This window comes from Natator depressus, chromosome 1, assembly GCF_965152275.1.
Source record: "Natator depressus isolate rNatDep1 chromosome 1, rNatDep2.hap1, whole genome shotgun sequence".
NCBI classification, from domain to species: Eukaryota; Metazoa; Chordata; order Testudines; family Cheloniidae; genus Natator; species Natator depressus.
In genome coordinates, this window is record NC_134234.1 from 59316245 (window position 1) to 59334596 (window position 18352).

Below are 18352 nucleotides of genomic sequence, written 5' to 3' on the forward strand. Positions count from 1 at the left end.
GTGTGTGTGTGTGTATATATATATATCCGATGAAGTGGGATGTAGCCCACGAAAGCTTATGCTCTAATAAATTTGTTAGTCTCTATGGTGCCACAAGTATTCCTGTTCTTTTTGCGGATACAGACTAACACGGCTGCTACTCTGAAACCTGTCATTATACAAAGAGAGGCACTCGCTCATGACTGGCAGAACAAAATTAATATTTGAGTTGACATCAAAGACTCAATGAATCATTAACAATAACTGTGCAGGAATTAGTGAGGTTACACCTGTAACCACAAGCCCCAGTCCTGAACTTGTTTTGGGGAAGCAGCCAACACTGTTTCCAATAAGGATCTGTGTAAATTTTGATGGTGATATAACTATGTTCAGTCTTGCAAAAGAGGTTTCCATATTTAATTCAGAATATTAAATCTGACCACGAGTTTACCTCTTCAAAAAACAAGACCCCCCCCCCCCACCCCGCCCAGCCCATTTTTCTGTAGATCTGAATTATGTATTACTGGATTGACGCAGTTAAAAGGCAATACAGTAATTCTTTAAAGAACCATTCTTCTAAAAACTATCTTCATTGTTGACCCGCCACAGAATACATCGGGAGACTCCGCTATTGTGATTACCTGGGGAAGTACTTCTGTGACTGTTGCCATAGCTATGCACAAACTTCCATCCCTGCCCGAATATTGATTAAATGGGACTTCAAAAAGTACTATGTCTGTAACTTCTCCAAACATCTCCTGCTCAGCATATGGCAAAACCCCATCTTCAATGTGTCGTGTATCAACAAAACCCTCTATACAAAAACAAAGGAACTGAACAGAGTCAGGGTAAGTGCAGCTTCTTTGTAATTGAAGTGTGTGGCATTGTCCTGCACGCTGCCAGAAGAAAGACTAGACCCCAGGAATCTGGTTTAATTAGGTTGCTGCTTTATTAAGTAACATATCTGGGCACTATCCGGCAATAACTCATCCAGTGCAGGCCATTCTTCATTTGTTACCTGTAGCACCTGAGGGCAGGAGGGCTGCTACCAGCCTCCCTTTTCTCCTGCTGTTCCAATCCACCTGCTGGGACCCCACCGCTGTCGACTCCGATGAGGGTTAAAGGGATGGGGAAGAGGGGGTTTTAGGAGCCACAATCCTATTGCCCACCTTGTTTAAGAGATGTCCAGTTTATCAGGGAATTGGATGCCCTATTGAACAAGTACCTGCCACCAGGAGAGACCAGCAGTTAGATTGGCTGCCTCTCTCTGCCCATGAAGCAGCTGTGTCTAGGCCAGCAGGGGAAAGAAAATAGTTGGCTCCTCTAAGGATTTCACACTCCCCCTCCCCTTCTTGTGGGCACACTGACCTCCCTGTGGGTTGGGGAGAGGAGGGTGGCTCTGTGGCTGACTGGTTGGACAAAAGGGTGCAGCACAAGTCTATTGGCTCTTGTGAACCCAAGGGAAGGGCTTATAAACTCTTCCCCCTGCCCTGGGGCATAGCAATTGATTTTATCTAGTCTTTTGATCCTGCAGGAACAACCTGCAGCTTCAGGTTGTATGTTTTGGCCATGCATACTCACTTGTGGGGTAGGCCTTTTGGTGCATTATATAGCTGATCTGTCTAACCCTCTGCTGTATTTTTCCTAATTTTAAACTAAAACTGCTCTATGGTGAAATGCTAATTTTTAAATATTACTGTCTAAATTACTGCTCTTAAACACTTCTGAATGTTTAAATATGCTGCTCTGCTTTTCATTTTAAATACTACATTTATCTACCCTTCGTCCTTTAGGAGATACAAGAACAGCTTTTGCATATTAAAAAACTACTGAAAACCTGCAGGTTTGCTGAAAGGTATGGAGCATGATTAAGTATAGCAAATACTTGGTAGAAGTACAATAGTTATTCATGGAGCTTCCCCCTCCAGATGAATTTTTAATCATGTACTTTTAAGGAAGTTAGTTCTGTATGATCAACAGAAATTCTGATATCGTCTTCCTTTCCCCTGCAAATTTATCTATTGCAAATTTATTTATTGCAAATGTCAAGTGATAGTGTATTTTATAAGGCAGCTTGTTTTTTCTCCAGTACCATTGTAGAAACCCTTGTGAGACTTGATTAATGATTCGACGTGTGTAATAATTTTTGGCAGATTTTTTTCTTTCGTCCTTCTGATACTATTCCTCTTGGAGGAACAATGTGAGTGTCCTTGCTCAGCAATGTAATGTCTGTTCAAAGTTTTTCTAAGGTGACTAGAGCGGTTATTCCATATGTTGCTCAAATCATGGCTCTTTAGTAGACTGTATTCATTCCATCTTCATTAACTAATGACACAAAACAAGCTGTAGAAAATGTGCATATTCTGCCTGAGTTAGGCAGCTCTGACTACTTTCTCTCATTACACAATCAGCCTAACTTCTCTGTGGCTTTAGGGAACATTGGTGGGTTTAAAGAAAAGCAAGATGTTCTTCCAGGAAATGTTGTTGTTTTTTGTCTAAATCAAATGCTTGCCTGCAATGCTTAATGTAGTAACTATAAAATGGAAAAATAAGGGACCTCTGTTTTGCACCTGCAATTAGTTGTGGGTGCAGATGATAGCACTTGGACACTGAGCTGAGTTCTGGGTAAGACATCTAAATGCTATCGCTTACACCCACAGAATTAGAGGTCTTTTAGAAACCAGGCAAGTAAATAAGAAAATAAATTAGTAAAATTACAAAAAAAAAAGTAAATGTTTAGTCTCTCTCTCTCTCTACCGTGGGGCTAGGAACAATAACGATTCAATGACTGATGAAAATATTATTGTCAAAACTAAGCATTTTTGATGCACTCTTTCTCCATCCAATTATGGTTAGCAAATGAAAGTTAAAATGCACAACAATAGTGCTCCTCTTGCGCTTGCTGCAGTGGCTGAATAGTCTAAAAGGCTTTTTAACACTCCCACCACCAAAACCCCCCCCAACCACATCAGAACCAACAACCACTTACTTCTTTTTGTGTGCATTCGAATAGCAAGCGGCCGATGCTGTTTCTGTGTGAGCGTTCTGCGGATGAGCAGTGAACGGGTGGGGTTATTGCATATGACAAGATTCATGCCTCCACAATTGAGAACAGAATTTTTTTTAGTTTAAATACTTATTGAACTCAAACTTCGGGAGAAAAAGCTATGTTAAATAATGACCCCCATACACCCTCACCCACAAGCCAAGAAAGTTCTCGCTGTAGCCTTCCAACGAACACTCCAGCAGAAACTGGATAGGCAAGACTTAATAGCCTTTCTTCTAAGGTTAGTTAAGAAGCAGGAAACAATTTTTTATAACTTTCAGGCTTTTTGCAAAATTCACAGGTGCCCTTTAACTCAGTTCTGCTATGTATAGAGGTATCAATTTTATGTTCTTCCTGGTTGATGAGACTTGGCTGTCTCCACTTACTACATGCTCTCAATAAACATGTCACTTTGTAATTTAACTTTTTTTTTTTTTTTTAAATCTATAGTGTATTGAAAGAATTTGAACAGGTCTCCAGCCACCTGACGACAGAGCTGCATCTGTTCTCAATGGATGACTTGGTGAAGATTAAACGAGGGCTGTTAGTGCCTCTTCTCAGGGATATTCTAAAAAGCTCCACATCTCATGTAGAAAACTGCGAGGTAAGGGAATCGCTGTGTCTGGTATATAACCTGAAGAATAGCCAGAACTGACCATATTTTTTTTATAAATATGAACTTTTAATAAACATCAAAAAAGTAATTAACTCTTTTTCAATTCTTCTAGCTTTGTCAAGCCAAGGGATTTATTTGTGAATTTTGCCAGAGCTCAGATGTACTCTTCCCATTTCAGACTGCCACATGCAAAAGATGTACAGGTATGTTCCATCCCAAAGCTATTTCTTTCTTGTGAGCACGTGTGTGCGTGCATGTATAATATTTCAGGCCCCGAATCTGCAAGGTACTTAAGCACGTACCTAATTGTAAGCATGTGAGTAGTCCCACTGATTTCAAACTCTCTTGTCTCAGTGAGTTTATTGTATATTTGAAAACTTGGATGTGTTGTCTGCATGTAAGTTAAAACAAAATTCAAGTGTGTTCTTGGTATGGGTTTACGTATCTCAGTTTGAGTTTGAAATAGCAAATGTAGTGCTGTTACATCAGATTTTTCTGGACCTAATCCAGTGCCCATTGAAGTCAATGGAAAGACTCCAATTGACCTCAAGGTTCATTGGCTTGGGATCAAAATATGGAATTAACCTTGTTACATTGTGCTTCATTGTCCTGGTCATGAGTCTTCTTCAGTTACTTTCGTATCGGGATAAACTACCATCCTTCAAGGAATACAATTATTGATGCAGTTTTCCCCATATGCTTGTGTGTGTAAACAGTTTGCAAAGCGTGCTTCCACAATCAGTGTTTCAAGTCTGGAGAGTGCCCCAAATGTCAGAGAATAGCTGCTCGGAGGATGATTTTGGAAGCTCCATCTGTGGCTATGTGAGACTGGATTACTCTGAAGAGGCACACAGTTTTCTGTATATACCTCTGAAGAAACTAGATACAGATATATATGGCGTCTGTCTACAGGGTGGATAATGTTGTTTTAAACATTGGTATTTTTAAATCATCCTGCCGTGTTAACATTTTGTAATGTGACTTTTTAAAAAAAGAATAAGGTTTTAATATTATGCTTGAATACCTGTCCTGACAGAAAATAGTTTTTAATGTGATCAGTTTAAGTGTATGCCATCATTAATATTTTGCTGCTATTGGTTTTTTACTCTTTTTGTTTCTGAATTTGTTTTTATTATTGTTATTGTTATTTTATATTTGACAAGTTGACAGTTCCCATATGTAACTTTGCATGCAATGTAGAGACAATAAACAAGGTTGAAAAACTCTTTTAACCCTGTCAGATTTTTATTACAAGCAAGAGGTGATAAAATGTGCAGAATTTTTTCTCCTCTTTGAAACAATACTACAGAAATGCCTTGACTTTCAAGTTTGATTAAAAAAAAAAAATTAACCTGAAAATGTTATCCTGGTAAGCATCCTAATTCAAAATGGTGGATCAGTTTTGTTTTAAAAAGAGACCTGTACTAACCTCTGGGGCGGCACTTTCCAACCTGAGAGATGCCAGGCTACTTGGGGAGGGCATGTAGAGAGAGAGGGAGAGAGAGACATGACCCTGAATCCACTCTGTCCAACGCTGCAGGCTTGCTGACTTCTACAGGCCAAGTACTGGGTATCTCTTTGAAAACGGACTGCTTTCCTCACCTGCTCCTGCAGATGCTTCTAACGAAGCCAGCCATGGAAGTGGCTCATGCACTCAGAAGTGCTGAGCTATTGCCTGAACCTATATCACTCACTCCTACTCCTGTGGCACTTGCCTCAGTGTGGTGACAGCACACGTGGTTCAAGCTTCACTGCAATAGCAACGGACACCCACTGACCGAGACCCCCAACATTTACAGGAGGGGTTACTGTAGACATTGATCTGGAGAGCATGTCCCAAAGGTACTTTCTCCCTAGCTAAATGCCTTTAAGACACTGGATCTGCTTCTGTCATTGAATGTCTGATTTCCTATGGGACTTTCAAACACCCTTCCCCTTAAATATCCATTCAAACACTAATGCTATACTAAAAGAGAATGGGACTCTGAACCTGGAAGCTGTTGCGATTCACTTCCAAGGTGAAAATCTTTCACAATACACATTACAAGTTCTCATATGCAGTTCTTATCTTCCTGTAGATGGAAACAAAATGTAACTGCTTATTGCATAGATGTAAGATTATCATCGATGACTGTTATGTGAGATCTGCAAACAGACATGAAACTGCAGAGAAGTGAGTGACGTCAAATGGTGAGACACCTACAGAGTTGGCTACATTTAATATGATGCAAGTGTTAGTTGCTGCATCTGAACGCAAAACTGAATAAGCCACATTAATGGATTTGCTATAGGGATTTACATTTTATGAAAGAAGTTGCCTTAAGCCCTGTATAGAACAATTTGCAGGACTACTGGGTTTGTTTAAATAAGGGGAAAATGTTCACTTAAGCTTTATTTGGTTGTGTGTGCTTTCCGTGAATAATCTAATGAATGAGTTTTCTCACCACAAATGTTTGCAGAAAGAGGAATGTTAAAATGAGTTTTTGTGCATGTGCACACAAATAATCTATGCTAATTTTAATCAGGCTGGTTGAGTACCACTTGAATCACCTGACCAATCATTGCTAAGCATCACCACTTGAATTCAAACTTATCAAAAGTTGAGTTTAAAAACAATAAAAAACCTTTGAATAAATTTGAAAATCACAAGCTACTTGTTGAGGGGGAGGGGGTAAACGTGTTTTAAAAAGCATTACAAGTTTTTTCACTTAGCCTATTTATTATATAACTACAGAACTTTCATATCCTACAGTTCTCCTCTTCCCTTCATCTTTCTTGTTCTTTTGGAGCTGCTGAAATTCTGTTGTGGACTGACACATACCTCAATCCGCTGTAGTATCCTGGCTCGCCTGCTTGGGTGGAAGCGCAGACCCAAATAAATGGTCTATTTCTTTAAATTAAAAGTGTGTGTATCTGGGGATACAGCCTGGGTTTTTCACTCTTTGATGTTAATTTCGCCATTCATAGGCCCTGTAAAGTTCTCCAGTGGTCAAGGGTGTCTTTGGCACCCTACAGTGTTTATAATTTGTCTTGTTGGGAATTGACTGTATATGGGGCTGCTTTCAACAGTATGAAACCCTACTGAAATATTTGTGTCTGTTCACAGCCCTAGTATCGAAGAGTTGCTGGAACAGTTAGCGCCAACAGGACATTATGCCCCAAGACCTTCGCAAGAGTTTGATAAATAGTCATTTGTCTCTTGGCCAGGGCCAGAATGAGGCTTTTGGGGAAGCTAAACTAGCCAGTTTGTTTAGTGATGGCTGGTTGATAGGATGCGTTTTCTGAGGGGGGCTGCTCAAGTAAACCAAGTATACTTTTTTGCTATTGGTATTTTGAACCCAAAGAAACAAAGCAGTGAAATGGAGAATGCTACCATAGTAAACCCCAAATGTTGCTGCCGTGTTCGAGAGACAAGACAAAATAAGAAAAGGAGGTAGCAGTAGGTGATGTGAAGTAACATGGAAAGGGACTGAAAATGCCCAGTCAGCTGTCTGTGGAGCATGTGAGCTGAAAGTACTTCATTTTAACCTGTCCTGAGTGTCATTAACTTATCCCGTTACAAACTGTAAAACGTAGACTTACATGACTAGGCATACCTCGTTGTAATCCCCGCTGTGCACCACAGAAGGTGCCAAGAGGTTTGTCGCCGCTCTGCACAAGGTTATAGAGGCTGTTGTGACATAAGTGTTTGTACTGAGGAAGCTCCGCTGCAGAAGCTGCCACCAAGAGATCAAGACTCCAGTGCTGAGGGGCATGTAAACTGTGCTTGGCCCAATGCAGAGGAAGCTGGGAGGGATGTTCAACAGTGGTCAGTTGCCACATCTATGGGCCCTGGATTCTGGCAGCACTGGGGCCTGTTCTGGGCCCTATCGTAGCGGTCCACTCTGGCAGCTGAGAATAACCTGAACACAACAGGCCCCTTGCCCCCCTTTCCCATGCTCCATTCCCAAACTAGGGGAGAAGGTAAATCCTCTGTGCCAGCCGGGGATTCCTCTGGCAGCAGAGGAGTTCCCAGACAGCTGTGGGCATATAGCAGCTAGAACAAGACTGAAAATGGTGCGCTGTGTATCTTATTTGGGGATAACATTGGAAAATGTTTGGCTTGGACAGAATCGGTCCAAGGCATTAGCATGGGTCTGTGGGCATTAGGACCAGGTGTTGTCTCCATTTCCCCTGTCATGTGGGCCTCAGAGGAAAGCCTCTACAAAGAGCCAGCCAGAGACTCCAGGTGGCAGAGGCAGAAGCAGCCAAAGTTCCTTTGGGGAACTTTCTACAGTTTTGATGGACTTCCTCTTCCCCATGCTGATTGGCTGTTTGCTCCAATCTACCCATCTCTGTGTCTCCTCAATGCAGATCCGCAAAGTTACCTCAGTGTCCAAGCCCCAGTTTTAGTCACCAATGTCATCCACAAAACCGCCACTCAGCTGCCACCTGACCCTGTACACATTTAAACTCCTGATGTAAAAGTTCCCTTGGGACCTAAATTTCTGCCTCTCTCTACGCATCCAGACACCTGGCTCCTGCCCGAGCCCCAGAGTGATCCATGAACTGAGGGAAGCTAGTGGAGGAGTGCCTATCTCATCCTTGGGGTCCAATCCAGTAGGTGTGCCTAATGGATCAGGTTCCATTCAAAATCTGGTCCAAGGAGGCACTAACTTTAAACATTTAGCCCAGTGGTTAGAGCACTCGTCTGCAATGTGGGAGATGCGGGTTCAATCCCCCTTTCAGGCAGAGGGGGAGAGGATTTGAATGGGGGTTGTGCTCTAAGCACTAAGCTATGGAATAGTGTGATGGGGGGTCCCTCAATGTCTCCAATTGAAGTTGTTCCACTGTGGATAAATTCTTAGTCATCGGGTGAGGTAGCAAGAGCATAATTCTGTAACCTGGTCGTTAGGGTACCCATCTCTGCTGCAATGGCTTTCTTATCTATCCAAACTGGAACAGCTTCAACAGGAGAGATTAAGGGAGCCCCACATCACAATACCCCATAGTGCAGTGGGTAGAGCACACACTTGAGAGGGTTGGGAGTCACCTGTTCAGTTTGTTTCTCCCCCTGTGGCTGAGGAGGGAATTGATCCTGGGTGTCTCACATCCCAGACCAGTGCTGTAAACACTGGGCTAAAGTGAAAAGGTGAACACTGTCTTTGGGACCATACTGTATTATAGATTATGCGTCTCTGTTGGCCAGAGATTGTATGCAACTCCCACAGGGGGAGGGTTACCGCAATTCCTCCAGGAATCAAAAACAGGGATGGGTGGAGTTGTGTGAACTCAGGTTGTAACACCTCCAGAGAAATACCACCCTGGGGAGGCTTGTGTATACTGGTTCAAACTGGGTTCTCCGGTGACCAACAGACAAAGGGCTTTTGGTACAAGATATTGAGTTTAAACTAACAAGGCCTTCTTTTAATTCAGCTGACAGGAGCCTCTGTCCAAGGGGCCACCCCAGCCCGTGCAGGAGAGTTGGCAGACGAGGACCCCATTAGACTGGTGGGTGACCTCTGGTCAACTTTTAGAATGTGTACAGGAGTTGTTACATGTTTTCTCTGGAATGCTTTAACCCTAAGAATAAATGTATTTTGCTTTGTGAAGGCTGGTCGGTGTGCACTGTTGTAGCCCCTGGAGAAAGGTTAACCACAGCTGCTGGACCGTGGTCAGACCAGCTGGGAAAATCCAGTGAGATGCAGAGGGATTTCAAACCTACATCCCTGCTCTGAAGGGAGAGAGAGATGGGTCTCTACCTGAGAAAAGGAACGGCTGGGAGCCTGAAACCTTAAGTGGGTGCCCTCAAGGAAGACCAGGAGGGAAGGGTCAAAGATGCAGTTAACCCTGAAATTGTGACAGGCATCACCACCTTCTCCTTGTGGGGAAGGGTTTCAGTTCCTTTCTGTGGATCACTAGCAGAAATAGACACCTCCTTGCACCCTGGACTTTGGTGCCTGTTTCTGTGAGGGGCGGGGCTTAGAACACACACCTCTCATCTCCCATTGGTGGGGCTTAGAAGACACACCACACATCTCCCACACAATCTCCCATTGGCTATCTGAAGCTCCCTCCTGGCATACTGACTGTTGTAGATCGCATTTTAAGGTGCCTTTCTCTCCCCATTCATTGTACTGTATAGGAAGCCTAGGCACCAAACTCAGTCTTTGCTGATCACAGGGGTGTTCCTGTGAAACTCCTATATCCCTTTATGGATGTGGGCCATCACATCAGTGTTACTCCTCTTACCCTCTTCTCCCTTCTCTGCCCCTCTCGCCTGCCTGCCTGTCAATGTCCCCTCTTCTTCCCTTTAACTTATCCTGTCCTAACTAAACCCTTCCAAAAAATAGTCGTCATTATGGAACTGACAGGCCATTTGCTGCCATCACATTGTTCGCTCTGCTTGTGTGTTATACCCCTTCTGGCACCTTGTCTGTCTTGTCTGGTTAGATAGCCCTTGCCCTGACAAGCTTGCAATCTTTTTTTGTTCTGTTTGTACAGCCTGGCATCATGGAGTCTGGGTCCATGACTAGGGTTCCTTGGGGCTATGGAAATACTACTAATAATGGGTGACATCTTCCATCTCCAAAACCCGGCAGACTCTTCCTTAGGAAGTCATAATGTTGCAGATTCATAGAATCATAGAATATCAGGGTTGGAAGGGACCTCAGGAGGTCATCTAGTCCAACCCCCTGCTCAAAGCAGGACCAATCCCCAACTAGATTGCTGGGTGCACCTTGATTTAATATGGAAGTATGTAACAAAGCTTTACTGAACAGGTCTCTACTGAATGGGTGACTATCATGTATGAGATCTTATAATATTAAAGCAAAGTGTGAGGGAACAAGCACAGAAAAAAGGGCAGCAAAAGACAGCATCTCTTAGCAAAATGTAGTAGAGAGCTCTTCTAGAACGTCAGCGAAGAGTAAAATCCTGCTCATGCTGTGCATGGAAATCCCACTGAATTCCTTGAGAGTACTGTATAGTCAGGCTTGTGCTATCAAAGTTGCTAACCGACTCAAAGTATAATTGCTTACTATTAGTAAAGCTACGCAAATAGTTCCATTGAGCAGGGTGATCGGCAAGGGGTGGTCCTTATGGAATGCTGTAGGCAAAGGAGGAAAATTGTCATACGTTTGAGGGAGAGGGTCCTAATCCTCATCACTCACATGGGTAAGGAGAGATGGAAGGACTCTTACAAGGGATGGTATAAGTCCCTGCACACACAACAGTTGCACTGCTTGAGAATACTTGATGACATGTGCTCTTAGAAATAGATGTTCATGGGAAGCCTGTTAGCAACCCTCATGAAGGCTCCTGGGGTGAAATCTGGCCCCATTTAAGTCAAAGGGAGTTTTGCCATTGACTTCAATAGGGGAAGGACAAGCATAGCATGTGAGCACAAGTACAGGTTTCACTGCAAGAGTAAGAAGATACTTTGGATAATTAAACAGCTTCACTGAGCTCTATAATTCCAGCAGTAGATCGTACACCATTCAAATTAATGGATGAAAATATCTACATTATTAGGAATCATTGTTATGAACATGTATTTCTATATGCAGAGCCTAGTTAATTGTTTCAGTGATGGAATCTCAACTCTATGTATTTTCCCTGTATGTCTGAATTAGTTAACCTATACATTTCCAATGAAAGTAACCTTGATGTCTGCACTTTTAATGTGGAGGGTGCTATCTGAAAGCCAGCTGTAGCTGTATTTTAAATTCCATCAGCGAGCGATCTGAACACTGTAAAACAGCTCAAAGTTTCTCTCAGTGATTGTATCTGTACTTATTTTTATTTTGCATGTGTTGTAATAATTGTTGTACTGTTCACAGGTGAGTCTTTGACCACTCATTTCACTCGGAAGTTTGGAGATTCTATGTTAAACCCCTATGAAACATTGCTAATTAGGTGGAAGGCATCCTACAGAGCTTGTGTAAAAGAAGGTTTCACCCCTATCAAACAATGCTAATTAGGTGGAAGGCATCCTACAGAGCTTGTGTAAAAGAAGGTTTCACCCCTATCAAACAATGCTAATTAGGTGGAAAGCATCCTACAGAGCTTGTGTAAAAGAAGGTTTCACCAGTAAGAATCCTGTTTGACTGGTCTGATGAAGATGTAATCATGAACAGATAATGGGCTTCCAGAGATTTCAGTGAAACAAGATAAAAAGCCAGCATGCGCCAGATTTTTAAAGGCATTTAGACTCCTAAAAATGCAGAGGGGACGAGTGAGTTTTTCAAAGCAGGTTGGGTACCTAACCCCTAATGAATGGGTATTAGACAGCTACTTTGGAAAATCCCTCTAGCTCCTATCTTTAGGTGCCTAAATACCTTTAAAATCTGGCTCTTTATCTTTCAAATTTTTAGAATTAGTAGAGCTCATACTTTCCCATCTGGTTTTGATTGATGAATTGGAAGAGGAAATCAAACAGTATGAATAAAAATTGCTTCCTATCTCAGTTGGGGTTTGCTTGCATGTTTTCTCTGATATTCTAACACTAAGCTAGCCTTAACTTATTGGGATCCACAAGGCAGCTTATCTGCGCAGCTCTAGTTTTCAGTCTGAGAACAATAGCTTAGCAGACCCTTCAGTTGCGACAAATATGATTGATGTGGCTGGTTAATATCCTGTTACACATTTCAATTCTCTTTTCACAGTGCCAGTACAGATTAACTGGAACTGCAGTAGTGCAATGACTGACACCTTTGAATGGGATATTATTACTAAATCACAGCATAAGGGTTCCTCTGAAGCAATATGGCAGCTGAATGCACTGGAGCAGAATATCACCCCTTCCCCTCTGTTCATAAAAGGAACTGTAATGGGGTGTACTGGTTCTTGATGCCTAAAGGGAGCCAGAAGATGCCCTCTCAAGGAGGTGTTGGTGTGATCCTAGGCTCAGGAAGCAACCAAAACCGGAAGAAAGGCAGTGTTCCCGAGGAATTAGCAGTGGGATGGGAAGATCCCAGGACACTGTTACTCTAAGGGCCTGGAATCTGAAGCCCTGTAGTGGGGGCAGGGCACCTCTCTTTCAGCCAATCAGGAGGATTGCTCAGCAGGAGGGTAGTATATATGCCACCTTTTCTCCTCAGAGCAGGACATGTGCTGACTGAGGAAAGAAGGCAGAGCTGGAAGGCTAGACTTCTGCTGGATAGAATAAAGGCTCTGTTGTAATCAGGAGCATTGGACATGGGTTGGAACTATGGGGTTACTGTGTTTGTGTTTGGGACACTGAGGATTATTTTGGGCTACTGACCCAGTTTCAGGGGAGATCTGGTGATAGCCTTGAGAAAGACTACCCAGTGCTTCCAAGGGGCACGGAAGAGAGGGGGAAGATGGAGTGTGCCATTGAAACACCTCTGGCCACAAGGGGGAGCCAGGTGAATGGTGTCCCTGCTACGGAAACCACCGCTAAAGTCAATGTCATGCTGGGGATTCCCCCAGCCTGGGTGTGTGGCAGCAGAGTTGGCTTTCGCTGCCCTCTCTGAAGTCCCAATGCAGGCTGTGGGGCAGAGGTGGGAAGGGGCATGACAGGGGTGCGGGAACAGCCAGAGCAATTCTTCGCTCGCAGTGGTCTCTTAGGAGCTACGGCAAGTTTGTGTAGGCTACAGCAGTCCTACTTAAAGAGGTGATCCGCGGACTGGCACCATCGGCTTCTGGTCTGCGCGCACATTGGGAAAAAAAATTGCCAGTCCCCCACATCAGCTAGCTTGAGAAGCGCTGGGCTAGAGAATCCCGCGAAAATCAGTGTCAGTTCTGAGCCCAGCGTAACGAGGGCACAACAGAGAATCTGGCCCACAGTGACTGGGATTTGTCAGGGACTTTAATAAACAGTGAGTGGAACGTGCTGCTTCAGGGCCAACGCAATGCTTAACTTCAGTCTCTTAATAATTTGCATATTTAGTGACATTTCCAAAGAGCAAGGCGTAAGCACATTGCTAGCAGTTGTAGAGATGCAGGAAAGCAGAAGTAACTGCACAGCTGTCCTGAGAAGCTTCCTCTTTCAGAACCAATATCTGTCTGGTTAACTCCTAGTCTTCCCCTTTTACAGGGTGAACGTGCTTGAAAGTGTGGTTTTGAATTCGGCATGTGTCTTCTTTTATTAGTAACACACTGACTCAGAAGGTGGTGCTCAAATCCCAGTTTGGTTAGGCTCGGGTTTGGACTTTGAAGCTGAATCTGGGCTAGGGTTTAGGCTTTAATGGTACTGAAATCTTGGAGCTGTTCTAATGAGATTTTGGCCCAAAATGAGAGTGGCTGTTCCAGCTTGTGAGATCTTGGCTGCCTTTAAGAATATAGTTCAAGATTTGCATCCATCTGCAACCAAGTCCACAGGTGTTGGTTTCGTTCCAGGGATTGTAACTGTTCCTCTGCAAAACACTTGGTTCTAAAATTCAAAGGACTATACAGTTAATGTTCTATTTCTGACCCCCTTGTATTGATGTAGCTCTGACAGTCCCCATCTGCTTTAATAGTTTAAATAGGAATCACTTCACTATTATAATGTAGCTACCTCTAGGCTGAAATGCAACAACAATGCACAGCTGCAATCATTTAGAACAGGAGAGGAAGGAGAATCGTGTTTAAGCGAAATGCCAGGAGGAATTCATAGCAGAAGGTGGGATAAATAGTTGAAGGAAAATGGTTTTTTTGGTGGGATAGTCTCTGGCTGATCCCATGGTTTTTGCCACTTCATCAAGCTCCTGAATTGCAGCAACCCTCCTTTAACCAGGAATTGAACCCTTCGACGTCCATTTGTCCAACTCTTAGATTAAGTAGAGAGCTGGCACAAGAGTGACGTGAGAACCCGCCTCACTCCAGAGCACACTGCCTCTGCAGGGGCTAGACTTGAGTGCAGAGCATTAGCCAGAGGAGCAGCCAGCTAGCTCATAAGTATTTACAAGGCAGACAAGAGAAAAGTCAATGAAAACTTCCCAAGGTAGTTGTGACTGTTGTTTAGTGTAATGCTGCCTTTTTGAGACACGTACTCTTTAAATAAGGCTGCCCCGGGCCAGAGCAAGTGGGGGGCCTCTCCCCACCCCTTCCACTGGCAGTTCCGCCCCTGTTCTGCCCCTTCCACCTGTGGCCCCGCCCACAGCCTCATCCCTTCTGCCTCTTCCCGTGTGGCCCCGCACCCTTCCAACCATAGTCTGCCCCATTCCGTCCCCCGCAATGTGCTTGCTCCTTTCTGCCCCCCACAACCCCCCGTGGCTCCCCAGACTGGAGAAGTTCTGTTCCCTTTCCATGGCCTCAGGCCACACCGGGGAGTCAGAGCTCCCCCAGGTCTGAGGCCACGGCAGGGAGCGAGAGCTTCTCCAGTCCTGGGACCGCAGCCAGGGTCAGGACTCTGTTGCTTCCCCCACCGGCCGGCGCTTCTGCCAGGGTGTGGGATCAGGGCACAGGGACTTCCCCTGCCCTGCCCAGTGCTCCTGCTGCGGAGTGGAGTCGGGACACGGGCAGTGATGAGCTGCCAAAATCTTAACAACCGGTTCCCTATAAAAAGTTCTGATTTAAGGGATGTGCCATAGTATGTATTTTTTGTACCTTTTTCCATAAGAAGTGGCAATGCATTGAGTCATTGGGAGTCATACTTAACTATAAAAATAATAAACATTTTACATGTTTATTACAATAGAAACAAAGTATTGCTTTCTTAAATGAATTTAAAATACATTTGAAAAGAAGAAAATATAAAGAAGAGATGTATGAGTAAGCAAACGATAATATTTAAGAATGAAATGCCTATTTTCTTGTATTTTAAAATATTACATGTGAACTACTTAAGTTATTATTAAAAATAAAAAGTGTAATAGATTCATATTGAATTATACGATGCAACAAGCAATATTTTAAAGAATATTTAAGTACATTATTTATTACTAATTAGGTAGTAATTTCCAAATGGCTTCTTGATCTTCTCCATAATCTTTGGTGTTGGATACACGAACTCTGGTATCTAATGCGGATCGATGACGTCTCATCCATGCTTTAACATATGGTATTGGGTTCCAGGAATTTAGTGGTTTTCCCAACAAATTGATGGTCATAAAGCTTGAGATATGTGTAATTGTTAAATTCGCCCTTTTATCACTACAAATAATATTCATCAACGAAAAAGCTCTTTCTGCTTCTGCAGAAGTAATTGCAATTGTGTTCATAATTTGCTTTGCTTTCCTTATTGTTTCCGGATCAGGAAGATGTTTTGATTGAATGTTATTCTCTACAAAGTCATGAAAATCATTTAAATCAACTACAAATTTTATGAATTTGTTTAACTCATGCACTTTTTCTTCTCCTGATTTCCAAGGTAACCTGACTTCTTCAATATTCCATGAAGTGGGATCTATAACATTGAATAATTCAACTATTTTAGGTGTATTACTAGAATGACCTAAATTATCTTCTTTATATTTAATGTGATTTTCGTTTAATAATCTTGCCTTCATTTTTTCAATAATACACTCTATTATTTTGTCTCGTGGCAGTGATATAAACCTTACATTATCTTCAAACTCTATGCATTTAAAAGCATCACTTTCTATCATTTCATTAATTTTATTTTCATGTATACCAAAACTATCTTTTAACTGTATGAAAAAATCAATCGTTCGTTTGATTAGCTTATCTGCCTTTGTTAAACTCAATTGTCTCGCTTGCAGTGCATTTGATAATAATGCAAGTTCATCCAAAATGTCAATCATCAATGCCAAGTCTTTTAAAAATTCTTTGTTTCTCAATCTTTTTTCCATGCCAGAAAATTTCTTATTTTTGAAAAAATAAATATAAAGAGCTGCATAAGCTCTCCAGACCGCTTTGACAGCTCTAAGACTACAAGAAGCCCATCGTGGACCAAAAACACAGCCTATTTTGATTATTTCAATATATAGTTCTTCCGAAACTTGTTTAAGTTCAAACTGACTTTTATTTGACTGATGAAAAATTGCATAAATCTTGTCCAAAAAAATCTTGAAATGGCTTATTTCATTAATATCATTTATAGCATCATCTAAAGCCAGTTGTAGCCAATGATTCAAACAATGCCAAATTATAACGTTTGGAAAATCTTGAATGAGTTTTGTAGCAACTCCAGATTTATGTCCAAGCATGGTGCTCGCACCATCAGAACAAAATCCGATTAAATTTTTCTTTAAATATTCTGTGTCAAATCCTGTATCGGTTAATGTATTTCTCAAAGCATTGTAAATATTTTCTGCTTTTGTTGATTCTAATTCCACTAAATTGAGAAAAATTGTTGGTGAAGAATCTTGTAATTCACATTTTATAAGAATTACAAGCACAGTTTTACTTGAAATTGTAGAAGCTTCATCAATAATAATACAAATCTTTGAATTATTTTCAATGATTTTACTAAAAATTTGTTTTATTAATTCACCAATATGCTCTACGATTCTGATGGCCTAAAATCGAGGATGTAGGCAGTTCCCTAAATCGGTTTCATTCTTAATTTGTAGCTCTACTTCATCCTCCATATCTGACATTGGTTGGTTTCTTTTTACTAAGCTGTAAACTATGTTGAAAATTTTGCTGGTTATTGCAATATTTTTTTCAGTAACTTTATCAATCACAGTAGTGAGAGGTTCTTTTTTAGATTCATTTAAAACATTTATAACTCTCAAATGAGAGCTTGATTCAAAATGTTCCTTCATTTTTTTTCTTAATGTAGCTTGCTGAACTTTTTTTATCAGTTCCAGATGCTTTAATAGTACACTTTTGCCATTCCGAAGAAATGTGTAAAGATTTTCTTCCAAGGACCCCCAAATGTGACATATTTGCACAGTGGGAACAGCCAAGTTTTTTGCCTTCAATTATCAAGCTATTATATTTCTTTAAAAAATATTGTGCCTGCTCGGAAGTCCAACAATTGGGTACCACATTTTCACAGTCATGTAAATCCTCTTCCATTGCGGACGCATTTTCAGATGATTCAACATTTCAGATATTTTCATCACCAAAATTATTGTCATTGGCGTTTTCAGTATTTAAATCATTATTTTCACTATTAGAACGACTGACTAATGGTTTTGTCATTTTAGTGGAAAACCAGTCACGAATGCTTTTCTGGTGTTTCATTATGAAGAGTAAATAATATTGAATAGAAAACTTTAATCTTTGAATAACAGTCCAGTTAGTATTACACACCGAAATATCACACGCAATTTCCTAGAAACAAACAGGCCGACTATGACTCACTGGTCGTGTTGAATTGTATAGAAAAGAGTTGAGCAAGTGCACAAACGAGGCAAGTGCAACCCCTGTTAATAAAATAATAAACGAGACGTTTGTCTTGCGTCAGGACGAACTTGGATGCAACCAAGTCACAGCCTGTGACATTACATGCGCATACGCATAGCAACATAAATCTTGAACTATCTGTTGTAGAAACGGCTCTTTAACTGCTAAAATTCCACATCCCTTTGCATTTGAAGTTTATTTTGTACACCGTATTACAAGTCTTCATTAATTTAAGGTTTCCTGTGCCAGTTATAAATTTTACATTTACCTGAGCCCCCCACGGAACCCCAGAATGACAGCGGGCTAAGTGGGGTCAATGGCTGGGACCCCGTCTGGCAAGGGGCCAGCGGCCAGAACCCCAGACTCTGTCCGCCACCCCGCTCAGCCCGTCGCCAGACTGGAGTTCTGGCCACTGGCCCCTTGCCAGCTGGGGTCCCAAGCAGGCAGCGTGCTGAGAGGGGCCAATGGCT

The 18352-nt window shown here is 42.1% G+C and overlaps 1 protein-coding gene and 1 pseudogene across 2 annotated transcripts in view; one reads left to right on the top strand and one right to left on the bottom strand.

The window, feature by feature from the left end:
• The window catches only part of RUBCNL (rubicon like autophagy enhancer), a 52073-nt gene extending 47260 nt beyond the window's left edge, over nucleotides 1-4813 (top strand). For both annotated transcript variants that reach the window (XM_074961019.1, XM_074961030.1), the window contains 5 exons: nucleotides 589-827; nucleotides 1773-1834; nucleotides 3476-3629; nucleotides 3754-3844; nucleotides 4358-4813. In XM_074961019.1, the coding sequence (XP_074817120.1) occupies nucleotides 589-827; nucleotides 1773-1834; nucleotides 3476-3629; nucleotides 3754-3844; nucleotides 4358-4467 (656 nt within the window). In that variant the 3' untranslated portion in view covers nucleotides 4468-4813. The remainder of the gene's footprint in view (nucleotides 1-588; nucleotides 828-1772; nucleotides 1835-3475; nucleotides 3630-3753; nucleotides 3845-4357) is intronic.
• A 10562-nt stretch (nucleotides 4814-15375) lies between these two features.
• LOC141987829 (E3 SUMO-protein ligase KIAA1586-like) lies at nucleotides 15376-17552 on the bottom strand (annotated as a pseudogene).
• Nucleotides 17553-18352: the final 800 nt, after the last annotated feature.